General features: G+C 36.7%; 5 protein-coding genes across 6 annotated transcripts; 2 read left to right on the top strand and 3 right to left on the bottom strand.

Annotated features, from left to right (window-relative positions):
- The first annotated feature begins 470 nt into the window (after positions 1 to 470).
- Positions 471 to 2,065, top strand: LOC121796003 (pentatricopeptide repeat-containing protein At3g26630, chloroplastic-like). The gene has a single exon (XM_042194691.1). It carries the CDS (start codon positions 541 to 543, stop codon positions 1,798 to 1,800), a length of 1,260 nt encoding a protein of 419 aa, XP_042050625.1. The 5' UTR covers positions 471 to 540; the 3' UTR covers positions 1,801 to 2,065.
- Positions 1,997 to 7,455, bottom strand: LOC121796002 (uncharacterized protein sll0005). The gene is made up of 13 exons (XM_042194689.1): positions 7,092 to 7,455; positions 6,601 to 6,750; positions 5,922 to 6,092; positions 5,605 to 5,748; positions 5,072 to 5,177; positions 4,813 to 4,961; positions 4,613 to 4,738; positions 4,358 to 4,501; positions 4,015 to 4,102; positions 3,394 to 3,767; positions 2,869 to 3,189; positions 2,500 to 2,724; positions 1,997 to 2,324 (listed from the first exon to the last, which is right to left on the bottom strand). The coding sequence occupies exons 1-13, from the start codon at positions 7,302 to 7,304 to the stop codon at positions 2,190 to 2,192; spliced, it is 2,346 nt and encodes a 781-aa protein (XP_042050623.1). The 5' UTR covers positions 7,305 to 7,455; the 3' UTR covers positions 1,997 to 2,189.
- A 2,230-nt stretch (positions 7,456 to 9,685) lies between these two features.
- On the bottom strand, positions 9,686 to 10,225 carry LOC121797010 (probable disease resistance protein At1g59620). Its single transcript, XM_042195752.1, has 2 exons — positions 10,121 to 10,225; positions 9,686 to 10,012 (listed from the first exon to the last, which is right to left on the bottom strand). The coding sequence occupies exons 1-2, from the start codon at positions 10,223 to 10,225 to the stop codon at positions 9,686 to 9,688; spliced, it is 432 nt and encodes a 143-aa protein (XP_042051686.1).
- Positions 10,226 to 14,471: 4,246 nt separating this feature from the next.
- Positions 14,472 to 16,470, top strand: LOC121797009 (cytochrome P450 83B1-like). Its single transcript, XM_042195751.1, has 3 exons — positions 14,472 to 14,480; positions 14,659 to 15,576; positions 15,874 to 16,470. Exons 1-3 carry the CDS (start codon positions 14,472 to 14,474, stop codon positions 16,468 to 16,470), a joined length of 1,524 nt encoding a protein of 507 aa, XP_042051685.1.
- Positions 16,471 to 16,836: 366 nt separating this feature from the next.
- LOC121793769 (auxin efflux carrier component 5-like) lies at positions 16,837 to 18,548 on the bottom strand. 2 transcript variants are annotated; one of them, XM_042191805.1, is made up of 5 exons: positions 17,837 to 18,548; positions 17,580 to 17,665; positions 17,335 to 17,492; positions 17,190 to 17,266; positions 16,837 to 17,103 (listed from the first exon to the last, which is right to left on the bottom strand). In XM_042191805.1, the coding sequence occupies exons 1-5, from the start codon at positions 18,529 to 18,531 to the stop codon at positions 17,031 to 17,033; spliced, it is 1,089 nt and encodes a 362-aa protein (XP_042047739.1). In that variant the 5' UTR covers positions 18,532 to 18,548; the 3' UTR covers positions 16,837 to 17,030. The 2 variants fall into 2 exon arrangements, with proteins under 2 accessions (XP_042047739.1, XP_042047738.1); XM_042191804.1 differs by having other exon boundaries at positions 17,204 to 17,266.
- Between the last annotated feature and the right edge of the window lie 1,698 nt (positions 18,549 to 20,246).

The raw sequence follows: 20,246 nt of genomic DNA, 5'->3' as shown, positions 1-20,246 counted from the left end.
AAGATTATTTCTGTTGGAGGGGTGCAGCTATTCTAATCGCCATATGTGATACAAATACAATCTTGAGATTGAGTCTTGTCAAGATGATACAGATTTAGCTTTCATCCCTCAAATCGAACGGTGCCTATAAGTCTTTAGCTTTCATCCCTCAAACCGAACGGCGCCTAATAGTACTAATAGTATAATATAATAGTAAAAAAAATTACATTTATTATAAATAAATATAATGAATTACTATAAATTATATAATTAAAATTTGTCAAAATGTATTTATATTTTATTTTAACTACAAATTTTAAATTTAGTTTTGCACATCAAATTTTATCTAAAATGTTCTTATTGTTGAATAATCAAAAAATAAAATACTATTTAGCAAATGTCATTCTTATTTTGTAGTACTACTCCAAGTAATTTATCAGTATTAAAATTCATTATTTTGTGAGAATTCTTCGCAATTAATTGCAGCTTATTTTTTATGAGAATTCTTTTCTCCCACCCATTTGTCACGGCTTCTTCATTCCTTGAAACCACATTGATTCAATGAACCCATGCTATTCACTGAGAACTCTTGATGTTTTACCGGCAAGAACCTTCCAGCCAACGCCGAGGTCAATTTTCTCTCCTCAAGAAGCCCTCCTATTGCTCCAAAAATGCGCCAATTTCAAACAGGTGAAGCAAATCCACGCCAAAATCATCCGCACCACCCTCCACCACAACCAAGTAATCGTCGCCAGATTGATTCGCCTCTGCTCTTCCTATCGGGAGCTGGATTACGCAGCTCTAGTGTTCCAACACGTCGACAATCCCTCCACTTTCGTTTGGAATATGCTCATCAGAACGTACACCCTCAACGATTTCCCGCATCGTGCTATTCAATTTTATAATTTGATGGTTTTCCGAGGCGTTGCTGTGGATAAATTCACGTTCCCGTTTGTTATGAAAGCGTGCCTCGCGATTTCTTCCGTCGACAAGGCGAAGGAGGTTTATGCGGTTGCTGTTAAATCTGGGTTTCTTGGAGATGTATATTTGGATAACGTTTTGATAGATTTGTATATGAAATGTGGGGCTGTCGATGACGCGCTCAAGTTGTTCGACAAAATGCGGCACAGAAGCGTTGTTTCCTGGACAACTGTAATCGCAGGGCTTGTGCTTAACGGGAGAATGGATATTGCTCAGAAGGTTTTCGACAAAATGCCGACAAGAAATGTGGTTTCTTGGACGGCGATGATCAATGGCTACGCCAAGAGTGACGAACCGGAGATGGCGTTCAAGCTCTACACGGAGATGCAGCGTGATAACGTCAGCCCCAACGAGTACACGCTGGTTGCCCTCCTGACGGCCTCGGCCGAGCTGGAGAGCCTCAAACTGGGCCGTTGGGTGCACGAATACGCCATCAAGAACGGGTTCGAGATTGGGGTGTTTCTGGGGACGGCTCTCATCGACATGTATAGCAAATGCGGAAGTTTGGAGTATGCCAAGCGCGTGTTCATGGAGATGGAGAGTAAGAGCGTGGCAACATGGAACACAATGATCTCGAGCCTAGGGGTTCACGGGCAGGTTGAAGAAGCCATTGCCGTTTTCGAAGAAATGGAGAGGAGGAATGTTCAACCAGATGCCATAACGTTTGCTGGGGTTCTCAGCGCCTCCGTGCAGACAGGCGAAGTCAACACGGTCCGTACATACTTATACTACATGGTGCAACGATACGGCATCGAGCCGAGCTTCGAGCATTATGTTTGCCTCTTTGAAATGTATTTGGCAAAGCTCAATCTAGAGCCCTCTGATCGTACTAGTTCGTGACTTGTTCAAAATGTGCGAATACATGTGATTATTTAGACAACGAGGTCTAGGAAAATACCTTGGCATCACGTCGTCGTTCGTTGCAGTTCATCGCGGACTGATTAAACGAGCAGCAGCAACGGGTACATGTCAGACATTTTTACTAAACAAGCTCATTGCTTCAAGAGAGAGTTACAAGAAAGATTCAACAGAGAAGTGAGGAAATAATGTCAGCTTTTGTATTATATTCTGGTGAGTAAATATACATTTTTTCTTCTTCTTTGAAGTTGACTATACATACAGAATTCTACATTCCTTACGAATCTGAATAATCTATGAGCCGTAGGAGAGGGATACTACTGTGTGTATTATATCTGTCTGCAATTGAATGTGAATACATTGTTTTGCGATTACAAGAGTGTGTCACGGACTACACGAGCTAGTATCCGTGACGACAGCCTGCTGAGCAACTCAGGGAGCACTTTTGCGGAGAGTCCTGGCAAAACAGGGAGTAGCTCTTGGACCACTTGTGGGACATTTATACCCTACAGAAGATACAGAATAATGTCGTGAGTAGTTTTTCCATAAATTTAGACACGGATAGAGGGTGTTGTACTTTTGGTAATAGCTCGTTTGATCATGTAATTCTTTAAATATTATTAGTATCACTAGCTCTAGAAAGCAGCAGTCAAGTAGGATATGTCGTTAGATAACATTTACCTGAGTGGATGAGGCTGCAGTTCCAGCAGCTAAGAATTCGACAACTTTCTGAACGTTGTTCAGTATGACTTTGTCTTCCTCGGTTATTGTTGGAAGTAGTGCAGCTGTCCGGAAAGGCCCCAGAGAAGGAACCAAGCTAAAAACTGGGGTTACATTTCTAATGCCAAGAAAAGCCATTATCTGCACCAGCTGTTCCCTTGAGATTGCATCAATACCCTTAACAATCTGTTAACAGAAGATAACAATAACATTACTGGACTAAGCATAAATCTATTTATAGTAAATATTAATCTAGGAATTTCCGAGGTTGAAGAACTAAATCGTGAGAACCAAGTTACTAATGTCTTGTGCCTTAAAACTAAATGTTACCTCGTCTAGCAAAAACTCTCGGAAAAAGTTCCCTTTATCAGATAGTAAAAATCCCAAGGCTGCTCTTGTTTGGATCGGCTGTGTTTGAGAAGCACTGCCCGTAAAGGCAGGAAACAAACTACTTGTTTGAGGTTGTAGAAATCCAAGTTCTGCCATTCCTCCATTCAAATCTTCCCCACCTCCGCTCTTTGCAGCATCTATAAAATTCTCAAAAGCTTGCATCACATCTATAAATCTTTCAGCATCAAAGACTCCAGATTTTCCATATATTGTGTAGCGTAGAGCCGATCTCAATCGTGGGGATTCATCAGTGAGTAGTCTCTAAAAATCCACAAAAAGAAGTAAATTCTGTTAATCTATTCTAGTTTAGAACAATATAGGTAGCATAAAAATGCAAATGTTCATGGCATACATGTAATAGGTACTGAAGCATAAATATTTTTTTAAAGAAATGGTGACACAAGATATTAGGTTTGGACAGTGCATCATAGTAATAGCATATTTCAGGCAATTGTAGATATGTACCTGTGCAATATACGGATAAGCTTCATCCACGATGGCAAACTCGGGATTGCCCACCAAAGCTATTCCCTCTAGCACCCCAATTGCTCTAATTATAAGTGCAAAGTAAGGTGGTATTCTAAAAGGGTAATCAAATGTTATTTGTGCTAAATCTGATGCTAATTCTTGAAAGTTGATATTTTTGGCTCCCCCACCCTCAAGTGCCTGATCGAAAACTTTGGCCAGCACGGGCAGAATGGGATCTAAATTAACCCCATCTGGAATAAAGCCAAGTTTGACAAAATCTTTTACAATAGCGCCATAATCTCGATGGATTAGATGGGCAATAGCTTCAATCATCCCAAATTTCTGATCATCTGTTAATTTAGTGACCAAGCCTGCAATTTTTTATGCCAGTCAATAAAGTGCATAAAAAATTTACGTATACATATGACATGGGAGAATATATTGGTGAATAGACTACAAAGTGTCGAGATGTTGTAGAATATTTTTATTTCAGAAAGATATGATATCAGAAGAAATAAAAGAGTCTGCAATGTATAAGTTAAATTGTCTATGTTTATGCACGTTGTTGGAAGCTATCCTATTAAATGTATATTTCTCCTACATATTGCATGTACATACCAAAATCCAGTATTGCCAGCTTCCCATCAGGAGTTCGGATTAGATTTCCCGGATGTGGATCAGCATGGAAAAATCCGGTGTCAAGCAGCTGCAGATCCAAATTAAAATGAGAAAGGTTCCTCATAAGAGAGTTAATTGAACAGACCATGTCTTCATCAGTAGATGTTAACATGGGGAGATAGTAATATATTTCTGGATGAGTTTATATAGTTGTACATCTATGGAATATCGTAATCAAATAGTTCTGCCCATTTATAGGTGACATTTGAAGGTAGACAACATAGTTGAGTGCTATATTTCAGTCAAGATTATTACAACAAACTCAAAAGGTATGATAAATTACCTGCTTGAGGTAGCATATAACTCCAACATTTACCAGCTCTCCGACATCACTTTCAGTACTTTGTGACAGCTTCTCCCCTTCAATCCACTGGGTTGTAAGAACCTTCCTTGCCGTGTATTTAGTGTATGTTTTTGGCACAACTACCTATAAAGCAGAACGCCATCAGAGAAATGGAAATCACCAAGCAATTCCTCTATTGTTGGATAGTCATGTGATTTGCTACACCAAAAAATTGAACCATTGCAGAAAAATCACCTGAGGAAGGTCCTTCCTCATCATTTCAGCAAATACTGTTCCATTCTCCCCCTCATTAATGTAATCCAGCTCTTCAAAGAAACGAGCAGCCCACTCGTCAACTAATCCCACGACATCTACGGAGATCTGAAAGAAATTGTGGTACGACTCAACTATTCATTTCAAGGTAATATAAGAATGGAAAAAAGTATAATTAGTACCTGAGGGAATTTTCTAAGGAAAAGACCCAAGTTTCTTATGATGAACAGATCAATTGTCACAGTCTCCAGAACAAAAGGCCTCTGCACTTTAACAGCGACAAGATCCCCATTTTCTTTTAGCCGGCCCTTGTAGACCTGGCCAAGAGAGGCTGCAAATGATTTCCAGAAGAAGAGAAATTATAAGACTATCAGTTATTCAAACATAGCAAGACAATAAGAACCAAAATCAGTAATAAAGGCTCAAATCCTTTGAGATTACCAGCAGCAATAGGAGAAGGAGAAAGCTCGGAGTAGATATTATACCATGGCTCTCCGAGCTCTTCTTCAATAAGAGCCATTGCCATGTCATCTGGAAAGGATGGGACCTATAAACATAATGGATTAGATGGTTGGTTACTGAAGAATGGAAAAAAGAAATAACACTAGCTAAAATATTATCTCTTGAATATCAGTCACTTCGTAAAGCAAGCTAAGGTAGAATTTTGAGCATTTGAAATACACTTAATATCCTCTATGACTAAGTTGACGAACATACGTCGTTCAAATAATTGATACAAAGGTGAAGTTAAACTCAGATCACAGCTAAAAACTATCAAAACCCTGTAAACTAGTAAATATAAAACACAGCATTATATATTTGTTAATGGTATAAGAACACAAGATGAAATTTCTGAATTAGTGAATTGAGAGTCCAAAAGTGCTTTCCTTTGCACAACTTTCCAAATAAACTAGCTGTATCACGATTAGAACAGAAGGGGCTATATTTACAGAAGCTCAAGTATAAGATGTCACCTTATCACAAAGCTTCTGTAGTTCAGTCATAGCAGAAGGTGATAATATATCAGGTCGGATGCTCAATGCTTGTCCAAGTTTTATGTATGCTGGACCCAAAGATGTAACAATTTCCCTCAATTCAATAGCTCGGGTGACTTCATTCTGCATGGAAAGAGAAAGCACATCAGAATAGTTTAAAGAGTTTCTGTAGTAGCACATTTGAATATTGCGAAGGATAATCAAGTTATGAATATCATTCCATTGTATTCCTGAAGAAGAAAAGAATGCACTTTCTTCGTAATCTGAAAATCAGAAACGGGATTGAGTCTTCTTACCTCCTTTATTTTATTGTTTATTAGATCCCAGAGGAGACGGGAGAGAAAGCCTCCAGCAACAGACGTTAACTGAACAATACGAGTGGCAACAGCACGTGGCCTTTTTCCCCAATAAGCAGCGATCGTATCAGGATTATACACCATTGGTAAAAATTCACTACCCTCATCAACCTGAAGAAGTTGAAAAGCTCAATCACTAGATTAAAACGGCAACCCTCTAAGTCTACAATTTACATGCTAAATGAAGCCTTCTAACCCAGTAGTATCAACAAATAAATATTTATACCTAGTAGTTTCGCCAGCAATATGGTCAAAATTAATCTTTGGATATATTTTGAATATCTTCAATGAAAATTTAGAACTTTCTGTGAATTATCAGTAACAAATTACATGAAAATTAACCTTTCATATATTGATCTATTTATTTGAACATTCAGTTTAGCAACTTAGAATTATGACTATTACTAGTAAGAAGGTATGTAGCAGCCTTATATCTTGTATAAATGTGCAGAAAGTTGATTAACTAACTATGCAGAGTAGTAACTTACAATAGTCATCGTCAATAATAATTTTCTGCTATAAATGTGATTTCAATATCAGTTTTTGAAGGGGTGGAGAGAGAGAGGGAGAGGAAACTTAGTGTAGCAATGAAAATAATCTTCAAATTCATCCGACAAACCTCAACTAGACGGAGATTGACATCATCCTCAGCAAACAAAGAGTCCTTCAGATTCTGGCCGCGAAGCCCTCTCATGAGACTGGCCAACTGCTCGTTTTCCTCCATCTGCGCTCTCACCCTTTTGATCTCCTGCGAAACATCTTGCATTCTCTGCCATTTCCAAACCAACCAATGGCAAAAATCATTACCTCAATGCATTAACTGCATATAACTTCTCCTAAAGGTTGCAGGAATTGCATCAAATTACATCCATTTTAACCTTTTTGGTTTCTAAATCTTCTCTATAGACGAGTTCAACCTCTATCAATCTATACCACTAATGATTTATTCAAATATTGATATTTGAAAACTTAATTGTTAGTACAAGATTTCAACCACTCAGCAAGATCAAATTTTACCAAATAAAAAAGGAACGCCAATTTTGTGGAAAGACAAAAAATCTCCAGAAAACGAAAGAGATAAATTGAGGAGAAAATGGAGTAAAAACCTACAGTTGATGTGCCGTTGACCATCTTGAAAGGCGCCGGCTTAGCAGTCCCATTAACTGCAGTGGGCGGCTTGGTATCCGACGGCTTAGGCTCGGTGGCGACGGCTCTCACGACGGCATTCCGCCGAATCCTCGGAAAAAAACGGTGATTTCTGGACCTGCAATTCCAGGCGGCAGCGGAGGAATACGGCGAGGCGAGCTGTGCAGCCGCGTCCATGGCGGAAACCTTTCACAGCTGCAACTCAAATCGGGGAGCAAGGAAAACAAGAATTGGAGAGGTGATGAAGAGCAAATTTGAGTGTGTGCTGTGCGTTTTTTTAGGTAAATTGCTGAAAGTGTGAGTAGTTAAATCAGCAAGCCGGAAAATACGTGGAGGAATCACAACCCGCCCCTTTTTATTTTATTTAACTTATTTTATTGTTGGCTGCGAAATTCGTTGCCGTTCAATTTTTTTTTTTTGGATTTATTTGTTTTTGTGTGGTACACTGCAGACATGCCAAATTTTTAACGAATTGGTGATTCGGTTTGGAGCTGAAAAGTTAGTTGAGTTGCCATTTGGGTGTGTGCATATATACTCCCTCCTTTCCACATTATTTAAGGGTTTTCAATACAAAATTTAAGAAATTTATGTTTATAGATAGAGATACTATTAAAGATGGAAAAGAGAAGAAAGATTAAAGTAGAAGAGAATAAAATTGAATGTTTTATTTTCAATTATAAAGAGAAATGATTCAAGATTTCAAGTAACTTATGACAACTCAAAGTGAAATACGACTTGTGTAATTTGGGTCGGAGGGAGTACAAATTTTACTGAAATGTCTAATTCTGCGGCGTTGTTTGCAATTTGGTATTTTCGTGGCGTAGTTAACAGTCCAAACCGTCTGGAATCTTCTCCGGATTCCAGCAAGTCCGGATGTACAACTTGCTAAGTTTTGGCATTCCACCTTCTTCCACTTCCCATTTCTTCAAATTTGGCCATCTATGAAGTTCCAACCTCTTCACCTCTGGAAATGAGTTTGCCCCTCAAAAACCGACACCTCCATCATCCTCCCCACCTCCCTCCCTTGCAGCCGCGGAAATTTGCCCAACTCCAACATCAAGTCTCCCTCAACCTTGCAATACCGGATATTCAAACCGACTGACTACATTCTCAGCCATCCCTTCCTCGTAGCATGGGAAGCCAGCGCCAACGACGTTGCACGTGTCATTTCCAAGCTCACTAACGAAGGACACATCAACATGTTCTTTAAAACATCCGAGCTGAGATCACAGTGGTTAACAACAAGACGCAACGATGATATGCTCTTCTGCTAGATGATTGCTGATAAGCTATCCATATCATGAACTGTAGCACATACTTCCTTCAGGCTGTTCAGTTTGAGGATGTCTTTCGCCCGAACAGTCTGGCTGTCAATGTGATGTAGTGTCTCCAGCTCGTCTAGACCATCTAGTCTTAGTTTCTCTCTTTCAGTCACTTCTAGCCAGCCTAGTCTTGGCTTCTCTACTTTAATCACTTGTATTTCCCTTGGGAGAAACAGATGCTTTAGTCTTTTCATCTTCCATAACACATTTGGCAATCTAAGAACAACAAACCATGCTCGCAGATCTAAAGTTTGCAAGTATGGCATGTTGCATACGAACTTTGGTAGCTCTTTCACACAGGAACCCGTCAAACTAAAGTATCTCAAAAGGATTAGTTTACCCACCTTGCTTGGTAACATATCTCCCTTAAACTCAAGTATCCTCGAACTATGCAATGTCCGTTCAGAACCAATCATACTATCCTCAGAGCCTATTCTTCGAAAAGAAAGGACACCTTTACTGAGGGGCATCAAGGATCTAACTCTGCTATGAAATTGAAAATTGTTGAAGGTGTATCATTGTGTTTGAAGAGCTTTTCTTCTTCAAGCTTTGATGAGCAGAGCTCTAGCATCAAATCATGAAGTCGGCACGAATCAAACTTGTGAAGTGGAGAATCGCCTTTCTGCACTTGAACCATATGTCTTGTAGCAAGTTCAGTTAGATATCTCTCGGCCACGTCTCTTAGAGTCTCGTTAGGACCTTTATCATTGTCTGAAATGAAGCCTTCTGCCATCCACAATAGATACAATCTCTCTGTTTTAATCTCTTCATTCTCAGGGAAACATGCTAAATAGGGGAAGCATGGTTTCAAGTAGTAAGGCAAGGCATCATAGCTCAACTCTAACGCATGTTTTACTCTTTCGTATTCCTCAACACCTTGACTCAAATTCATATTCACCTTCTTCCATTCTGCCAAAATGTCTTCTTTTTTATGGAGCAAAATTCCTCCAATCACAGAAATTGCTAGTGGTGACAGGCCACATTTTACTACAATTTCTCTTCCGATATTTTCCAATGTTTCAACTGCCATAGTGCAAAATAATTGGATTAATATATTTGTTACTATTAGTCCCATTCTTCCACTTTATAATCTTATAGCAAACACACTTGTCAACTGATAAAATAAACTAGTCTTAACAAATTATGTCTAGAGTTGTCATCACCTATAACTCAAGTGCACATACTTGATCTAAACAGAAGAAATCACAAAAGAAGAGACATAAAAACAAACTGACCTTAACCAAAATCTTGGGGAAGTGCTATTCTCTTCAGTAGTTCCCACCCTTCATCTTCTGTCATAACTCCCAGCTTGTAAAGATGATCACATTCTTCACTACCAACACTCTCAGAACGAGTGATGAGGAACACGTTACAATTGATCGGAAAAGCCTCCCTCATGATCTCCCAACCATCGTTTTTCCAAATATCATCTATCACAACCAGACTTTTCCTCCTCTCCACAAATTTGTAAATTTGTCGTACCAAATAATCAACCCCCTTGCTACCGGGTACATACTCGTTGGGATCAAGTTGTTCCAAAATCTCGGCCAAGACGGCCCTAGGCTGAAAGTTTCAGTGGATGCACACCCATGCTCGAGCATAAGAGTGGAGGTCAGCATGGTTGTAAATCATTCTAGCAAGGCTCGTTTTCCAAGACCGCTCATCCTTGACCATGGAGAGTAAAAGCTCCATGTCCTTCTCCATCCCCACAAAGGGTTGATCAAGAGACATTGCAGTCGAAATCGATGAGGTTTCGGTTTCACGTCCCAACTCCATGGCTAGGCTGTTGGTGATTTAACTAATTATTTTTGGAACAAAATACTCCCCTATCTCTATAAGTGATTTATAGTAGGAGTATTCTTTATTTTAAACACCCCTACATAAGTGCAGTATAATTTATGTTTTATCAAAATTAACATTTTCAATGCAGTAGTTAATTTATTCTGTTTTAATTATTTTATTTCTTCCGTTTAACTTATTAAAATCATTTTACAAATTCTTGTGTCCCAAAGAAAAATGTCACTTAATTTAAAAACCGAATGATCTTCAATTTGGAAAATCTTTGAACATCTTAACTTTGGTACTACTGAAAATTGTATTTGGGCTTCAATACATGAAATTTCGGCCCAATTATATAATTACTTGTCTTGTCCATATTTCTCTCTCCAAACACACATATGACTACGTCAGTTTATACTTTAATCCTCTTTTTATTACTACTAATATTTTCTCCAAAAAATTATCTTTAAATGAGAAAAAGAAGTAGTATAAATAAAATAAGAGCCAAATATTTTCATCTAGTGCAAAATTGATAAATTCATTGAAAACTAATTTACATATAGAATTTAATAAAATAATGCAGCATTAATTTTAATTTAATTTGTTGCTTCAAATTATACCAAATAATTTGTTGTATTCTATGACTCTAGCCGACCAGTTCCCTTGGAATCGATCTTACTCGCTATCGCAATTTTTATATTAAAGTTTATGACTTTATAGAAAATCAAGAGGAATGATATGCTATATTCCTTATGCGAGCTTCTTATGTGAGCATCACTCCCGTTTGACGTACGTTTAACGTTGTTCGTTTTTATTTATATATTTAGTTTGATTCTAATACATTAAAAAAATGTTATTGATAGTTTTAATTTCACAAATTCATAAAAATCTGAGCTCGATTTACTCATTTTCTCTATAATTTCAAAATAAATTAAGGATATAACAAATCGAGCTTTGAATTTTGTGGAACTAAAATTATCAATAACATTTTTTAATGTATAAGAGTCAAACTAAATATATAAATAAAAACGAACAATGTTAAACGTGCATCAAACGAGAATGATGCTCATATAAAGAGCCTACGTGATATATGTATAACATATCATTCAGAAAAGCAGTTATTTTTGTTGGATTCGGCACTTATCAAATGACACAAGGCAAATGTACATATGATTTCATGTATTTAGCAGTGCCAGTCACGTGCCAAATTCAAATGCAATATACTTGTACATTTTTGCAACTTTGAACTATACAGTAGTTCTCTTCATTCCGCTTTAATAAAGACATTTTATTTTCTGCACTCGTTTTGAAAAAAAAATAGTTAAAGTCAAAAAAGCCTCTATTATTCACAAACATAATTCTTTTGTAAAATTGCATTCAAGCCCTTTTTGTTGTGCTTTGAAAATGAGCAGAAGAAGGGAGTGCAACTTTCTAAAACCGGAGCTGACAGTTCCGAACCGTAACCACCGGTTAACGAACTGTGGGCACCTCTAAGTGCAAGTGTGCAGCATAACATTTGCCCGAGGCCCCGAAGAAGAATTTAGGAAAGGTAACTATTTTTGTATATAAATTTATATACAATCTTTGAAAGACTTTCTTTCTGATAAAAGTACTAAAAATTTAATGATCATACACCATTACTCGGGACTTTAGTGGATCAAGTCTATTACATAAGAGGATTCTTTCTTTCTTTCTTTTTTAACACATCATGAACAAGTATATATATCTACAGTCATGACATAAATAGTATTATTCGTCCCCAATCTCGCAAATTGATTTTGAACAAAACAAAACAGAAATAGAGAAAGGTTGAAGTGCTTTGAAGCCGAGCATGTGCAAATTAGGGTAAAATAACCCTAGCAATTTTTTTAATTTAATTGGCCTTTCTAAATGGGCTCTAAATAGATTTATCAATCCAGATGGCTTCTCTTTTTCACATTATTTTACATAGTACGTTTTAGTTTTTCTCTTTGATTTGTTTTCAAATATAAGCATATTGATGAATGATAATGCACCCCCATCCCCACACATGTGATCCACCAGAAAAATTAATAAGTCTATTTAAACACCATCTTTGTTTATATTTCCCCGGCCGGCCCCCTTCTAAATGTCTCACCATCAATAAATACTAATAGTATTCAATAATCTAATTATTCATTGTAATTATATTGGTTTGGTCAAGTAGCCTAATTTAACTACATGGACGTATGGTCGATCAGCCCACGATCATCCCATTTATCTAATTGCAACCACCTAAAATAATATATTTAATATGTGAATTTTTTACAGTAAAATCTTATTATAGTTTTTTTATAAGAAATTATTGGTAAAAAAGTATTGTGAGATTAATATGCAATTTAGATAAATATATATAATTATATTTGCAAATGTGTATAAAATAAGTAAAGAGGGAATACTCTTTAGGTTTATACTTTAATGTAAATTACTAGAGTAGAATTATTATTTGATATATTTATTGGAAAATGAGTTTAATTTAGTATGGATAATTGGGATCCTATGTTTCCATTTTGCTCTTTTTCTATTCCAACAAATGACAAGACTATAAAAAAGTGCACCTATCTCAGTGACACACCACTTCTTTAATGAAAACGTAACTTAGGTTGTTCGTGATACTAACTTGAGCCGACCTACCAGCTTAGACTGAATTTTGTATATGGTGTTCAATTTATTTCAACGACACTATACAGAGAACGTGAATTCTTTGGTCAAACAACTGTAGAGTTATTGTTTGCGATAAGTTTTGGTTTATTAATATATAGGGATGTTAGAGATGTTAGGGCATCCACAACTGTGCACTCGCCAACAAGCACGGTTGTGGGCCCGGCCCCACTTTTTCTTTCTGCTCTTAGGCAAGAGCACAACACCCACAGTTGTGCTCTTCCGCAAGGACGAGCACAAGGGCTCCACCATTCTATTATTCAATTTGAATAAAAACATTTTCACAAAATTAAAATGCATTAAAAATATCCGGAATAATATTACAAATTACAAATAAAATAAAAATTACATAATTAAAATCCTAAAAAATAAAAATTACATAATTAAAATCCTAAAAATTAAAAATTACATAATTAAATTCATAAGCGACCGAATTTCGTCCAAATGGATGATGAATGTATGTATTTATAGATGGTTTAGGGATTAAATTTTTTTAAAAAAATTTCAAAAAAAATTAAAAAAAAGCAGTAATAAAACGGCTATATTTTTGGGAATCCGGAAATATATTTTTTAAATTTTTAGTATTATTTTCAGTTTTAAAAAAAAAAGAAAAAAAGAAAATGCCAACGGCCAATAGAAACACGCCGCGTCGCAAGGGCGGACGATTGAGCTTGTGCAATCAGTAACATGAATAACTTCTTAAATTTGGAAGATTAGAGTTTAATTTTGGTTTATTAATATATAGGGATGTTAGGGATGTTAGTGCAATCAGTAACATGAATAACTTCTTAAATTTGGAAGATTAGAGTTTAATATATAGGGATGTTAGTGCAATCAGTAACATGAATAACTTCTTAAATTTGGAAGATTAGAGTTTGATATTTCCTGAAAAAATTACAATTATATTAACCCAAAATCTGAATAGGGCTGATCTAGAACCCGATGGCTGGTCCGATGGATTGGACCTAGATATAGCTATTGTCTATTGATTTGTCTATTTAACATCTAATTTGACATTTTCATTGACTATTTTTTTATATAACAAATACTTCATCTGTCTCTGAAAAGTAAGAACATTTGGTTCAACACGAGTTTTATTCCATAACTGGTCCCACCTCTTTAGAGATAAATGAGTTTCCAAAATTAGAAAGTCCATACTCCCTCCGTCCCATTAAAAATGAAACATTTGATTTTCGGCACATGATTTTATGTAATGTTGTTTTGTGAGTTAATGAAGAAAGAGTAAAGTAAGAAATGGGAAAAGGTAGAGAGAGTGTTGTTTCCATTTTTAGAAACGTTTCATTTTTAATATGACAAACCAAAAAGAAAAACGTTTCATTTCTAATGGGACAGAGGGAGTACTTTTCAAGGACGAACTAAAAAGGAAATAGTTATAATTTTTAGATGGAGGGAATATAAATAAACAAAAAAAAACCTTCAACTTTATATTTAATATTAATAATTATTGATATAATACTCTCTCCGTCTCATAAAAATAGCGACTTTGGAGACGACACGAATTTTAATGCGAAATTGGTAAATTATGAGAGATGTCGAAAAAAAAATGATTGAAGTATTGATAGCGTGGAGAATGAGTTGGAGTCATAGTTGTAACTATAAAAATAATATCAGTATTTTTATTTATAAAAAAGAATTTTATATCTTCATTAGAATAGATTGTAGTAAAAAAAAAGGAATTGTTAGTTATATTTATTGAGACACATGAAGCAATGCGTAGTCTATATATATAGGGATTTCAAAACCATCAAGTTAACCATCCCATCCCATTCCACTTTCCAATATGGATATGCTTCTTCTCGTCTCATCTCTTGCTGTTCTCATCATTTTCCTCCACAAAAACCTCCGACAAACCCCTCGTCGGTCCCCCCGGGCCAAAAGGGCTTCCCCTCATTGGCAACATTCATCAAATCAACATCTCAAAGCCCCATATCTGGCTCACAGAACTATCATACAAATACGGCCCTCTCATCTACCTGAAATTATGTCGATTGCCAGTCGTCGTGATCTCGTCGGCCGATGCAGCGAAGAAGGCTCTCAAACACAACGACGTGACCTTCGCAGGGCGCCCGTACACCTCTGCTTCGCTGAGACTAACGTACGACCACAGCGACATAGCCACCTCATTCTACTCCGATTATTGGAGGAAGATGAGGAAAATGGTGGTTCACCACCTCTTCACTCCCCACAAACTACGCTCCTATCGCCCCATTCGTCACGATGAAATTTCTACAATGATTTCTAGGGTTTCGAGCAAGGCCGACTCGAGTGAGGCCATCAATCTAGGGGAGATTATGTCGTCCTTCAACTGTAACGTTCTGTGTCGTGTTGCGTTTGGGAAGAAATTGGATTCACGGTCGTGGACAAAGTTGGAGAGGCTTTTTGGTCGATTTTGGAGGGTCGTAGCTGAAACGTTTTTGGCTGATTGTGTACTGTTTGGTTTCATCAATAAACTCCTCGGCTCCACAAAAAGAGTGGACAAGATTTTTGAGGAGATGGATTCGTTTTATCAACAACTCATCGATGAGCATCTTCATCCAAATAGACCGGATTCGATGACCAATGACATTCTTCATCGCCTCATTCAGCTTAGGGTAGACCATTCCTCTGAGGTTCAGATTGATTGGAACCATGTCAAGGCAATACTCATGGTAATTAACAACTTTTAATTTCTTTATTATTTCCACCGTCCTCTAAAAATAAGGTCTTTTTGGGATAACACAAGTTTTAATGTGAAACTGGTAAAGTATGAGGAGAGAAATAAAAAAGATATCGAAATAGTGTTAATAGATAGTGTGACTCACCTTATTAGCAATGTAATGTGTGATTAAAATATTTCCAAAAATAGAAAATTGACTAATTTTATAAAACAAACTAAAATGATAAAATAAGACTATTTTTGAAGACATAGAGAGTATTTCGTATTTAACATGAATGCTATTTTGTAGGATGTATTAATTGGTGGAACGGAGACAACTGGAGCATCACTAACCTGGGCAATGACAGCTCTAATAAAGAATCCGAATGCAATGAAAAAAGTGCAAGAAGAGATTAGAAGCGTAGTGAGAGACAAAAGGTTAGTAGATGAAGATGATATTGGAAACATGCCCTATCTAAAGGCAGTGGTGAAAGAGACTCTGAGATTGTACCCACCCGTACCACTGGTACCAAAGGAGACGATAAAGGCGTGCATCATAGATGGCTACGAGATTCGAGAAAATACGTTTGTGTGGGTGAACATATGGGCCATTGGTAGAGATCCCGAATACTGGGAAAATGCAAATGAGTTCATGCCTGAACGGTTCTTGAACACGAGCATTGATTTTAGAGGGCAAGAATTCGGATTCATACCATTTGGATCTGGAAGAAGAGCGTGTGTGGGAGCGTCTCTAGCAGTGGCCAACATGGAAGTGGCGCTGGCCAACCTTCTCTACTTTTTTGATTGGGAAACTCCACAAAAACAAGAGATTGACACTAAGGCATCCGCAGGATTCGTTCTACATAAGAAAAATCCACTTTACTTGCAACCCATATCACATGTTTGACCCATTGGGAATTTCTGTTTTAGTTTGTTGCCTTTTTTACTTGGCCTAAATAAATATAATATGACAATGTTTTGTGTGTGTACATACGGATTAAACGTGCACCTACTCAAACTAGAATTCTTAGCTAGCATTTTTGAGCACCGAGTTAAAGTGCTCGGTCTTTATGGCACAAAAACGTCGAAAAGATATCGAGAGGTTACCGAACAGATCAGTGCTCAGTCATTGTCATAATTAGCGAGCATTTTCCTAGCACAAAGGCTAGTGCTCGATAAGTTTTGGTGCAAAAAAACAGTGAGAAAATTTGAAACAACTTAGCAAGCACGTAGGTGCTTGCTAAATGCGTTGATAGAATTCGATGGAATTTTCTTTATATTGTTCTAAAAGTAATATATATATATATAGATCATTTTTGTAGCTATGATCGATAAAGTTAATCACACGATACAAAAGGACTCATTAGTGTACATCCAATAATTAAATGAAATTACGATACCACTGGAATAATTATAAGTTAATTTCAAGTTTGTTGGGTGAGAATTCTTCAACTTGCTTTGGAATCATCAACGGAGCATATCTAAAATGGCGTAGTACATGATCAATAGAGGAAGAGATGCGATAGTGCCAAAAATGACCCTGAAAAATTGAAGAGCATCCAAATTAGATTTACATGACTAGCAAAGAAGTTATTATGATGTGTTTAGGGGTAAAAAAGGAGTTACGCAGTGCTGAGTACGTTAGCATGCAGTCCATACTCTTTTGCAAAGACGAAGGAGGCGATAGCTTGTGGTAAAGCTGCCTGAATTAGCAAATGTAATTAGTAAAATAATTAATACCCTTTGGTAATTAATAAAATCATATAATTACCTGAACAATAGCAATACGCAGAGTATTGGAGCGCAGGCCTAAAGCAATAGATCCAACAGAAGTGCAAAGTGGGCCACCCACAAACCTCAAAACCATACTATAAATCGTAAGCCGCACACCACAAGCTATTACCTTCTCTTGCAACGCCATGAACAGCCCTGATTGCATTTTAATCAAATAACTATAATTCTCCATTTCTATTTATTAAAATTTATATCTCTCCTTCCTAAAATTAGACCACTTACCCATGCTGAACATGGCCACCCCACTTCCTGCCTTGCCCATAATCAAAATTGATCCCTCCATTATGCTTGGCATTTCAAAATCCCACCTAAAAGTTAACACCACATTTTTTACACAAACAAAACATAGTAAATATTTTCCTGAGACCACTATAAGTTGTCCCGGTAAGTCATTTTAGTCCATCTGCGATTAAGAGTCATGATTCATTTTATTATACATAGTAGACGAAGGGAGTAGAATTAGTACTTTAATGAATTACCTTTTTGCCAGCAGAGCCCAAATGAAACCAAGCGCACACGCATAACAATTCGGATTCTTTCCGAGCTTCGCGCCAACTTGCTTCATCGTTGATCTCAAATTCAACGGCGCCACAGCGGCTCCGCCATCAACAACCACGACAATCGCATTATTTGAACCATCAGCATCCATAGAAATCGGCTGCGGCTTTTCCTCTTCCACAACATCGTTGGAGGAGCAGGAGCTGGCTCGCCAGAACTCGAGCATGAATAAGAGGATTGGGAACCAAACAAGAGACTGGATGACCGATGACTGCACCACCAGATCCTCGCCGGCGGCGCCGTACATGGCCTTGAGCAACGGAACCCCGACGACGAGCGTGTTGTTGAAGCTGGAAAGATTGAAGGAGGTTATGACCCAAGCGAAGCTGCTCTTTTTGGCGAATTTTGCCCAGAGAGCTAATGCGGTGGCGGCGATGGCTTTGGCGACGACGTCTCCGGCGAGGAAGCGGAAGTTCATGGCGTAGGGGTCGACGCCGGAGGTGAACTGGAAGGTGAAGAAGGGGATGATGAAGTAGCAATTGAAGCGGTTGATGGCGTCGCATTGGTCGGGCTTGAACATCCGCCACCACCTCACGGAGGAGTAGCCTAGCACCAACGCCACGTAAAGCGGCGTCATCGCCACCACCACTTTGTATATATTACCTAATTCGATCATTGCATAAATATCTCTCTCTCTCTTTTAATGTTGATGAAGGTGAAAAGGAAAGCGGCTGAATTTATAGTTGTGGAAACTTTCTAGGTATTTTTGTTTGGTTAATTAATTACTATTATTTAATTCATTGATTGTAAAAGGAACACTCGAAGAAATTAGTCTTCTGTTGTTTAATGCAATCTGGTTTTGGTTATAGTGGCCATTATGATATGGTTAAAAAAATTCAATATTTTCATCCTTTTCCACTTGCATTAATAACCGTTCAATTGGTAGTGAGTGACTCTTACCAAAATCATAATGACACAATTAATTGCAAGAACAAAACAAAATGTGTTTTGTTTAGCAACTGTGAAATTGAATGGGAAGATCCTCTACAGTGGTGAAAACCATTCCACCCCATGCTGTGTGCCAATTCATTAAACGGCAACAAACATTTATTAGAGCATCTCCACTCCTTGGAGATGGGTAAATGAAGTGGTAAAGTCATATAACTATTATATTTACTTTTTTTTTCATGAAAAATCATTTTCCAAGAAGAGATGTATATGAGGAGGTATTATACATTTTTCCATTTGAAGAGATATCGTTATATCATCTCCAAGGGGAGAGATAAATGGAGAGGTAAATTTGGATAACTACCATATTTACCTTTTTTGCATGAAAAATCATTTTTTAAGAGCATCTTCAAGGGGAAAAGGTATATTGAGAAGATATATTTCTCATTTACCTTCTCAAAAAGGTTAATATACATTCTTAAAAAGTAAAGGACTCCAAGGAAAGAAGGTAAATTAAAATCCAAACAAAAATAACTAAATTTTTATCTTTTCTATCAAGAAGAGGTTAGATACCTTCTCAAATACCATTTCCATTGGAGCATGAAATTTTATGGAAAAAGATAAATATGATAGTTATTTCTTTTTACCTCTTCATTTACCATTTCCTTTGGAGATGCTCTAAGGGGAGAGATATTTGAGAAGAATAATGCTATGCAGCCATAATGTGGCCAACCACACAATGACATTTTTGTAAATAATTATAAAAGTCAATGCAATAAATTAATAGTAATAGTTAGTGCTAAGATAATTTTACTTAATTACCCTTTTCTCAATTTTTTTACTTCAAATTTCAATATCAACTGAGACTCGTACATAAAACAACTTATGCTATGAATATAAATTATTATGCTAAATGATCATTATATTTTTATGTACAATTGAACTATAAAATATTATTTTTCACATTATGTCATATTGTAATTTTGCCTTCTTATTTCACCGACCCTTTAACAGAATTTGAATCCGGAAAATATATTGGAGATTCAATTTAAAAAATAGAAATTCGATTGATATAATATTGTAGTTTTAAATTACTTTTGTTTACACTACAATAAAGATTCATTGCTTTGAAGGAGTCTATAGTATCATACTTTATACTACTAATATTTATAAATGTAATACCTCACATAGTAACAACTTATTTGGTATAGTTTATTTATTTTTAATAATATTTTTTTAAACAAAAATTTATATATTTGTTTTGTTTTTTGTGTTTAAGAATTTGATTTCCGAATGTCTTAAAAGTTGTCCAACTAGAGTGAGAGTGCGCACTAGCAAAAAGGTACTTATATAAGGTCCAATTGCTTATGTTTTGACCTATTTATCTCCACCATAAATTTTATATTTTAATTAAGAATAATACTATGTTTTTCTATATATACT

The sequence above is a fragment of the Salvia splendens genome, chromosome 3, assembly GCF_004379255.2.
Source record: "Salvia splendens isolate huo1 chromosome 3, SspV2, whole genome shotgun sequence".
In the NCBI taxonomy this organism is placed as follows: Eukaryota; Viridiplantae; Streptophyta; class Magnoliopsida; order Lamiales; family Lamiaceae; genus Salvia; species Salvia splendens.
Note: the sequence above shows the minus strand (reverse complement) of the source record. Positions and strands in the feature narration are given on the sequence as shown.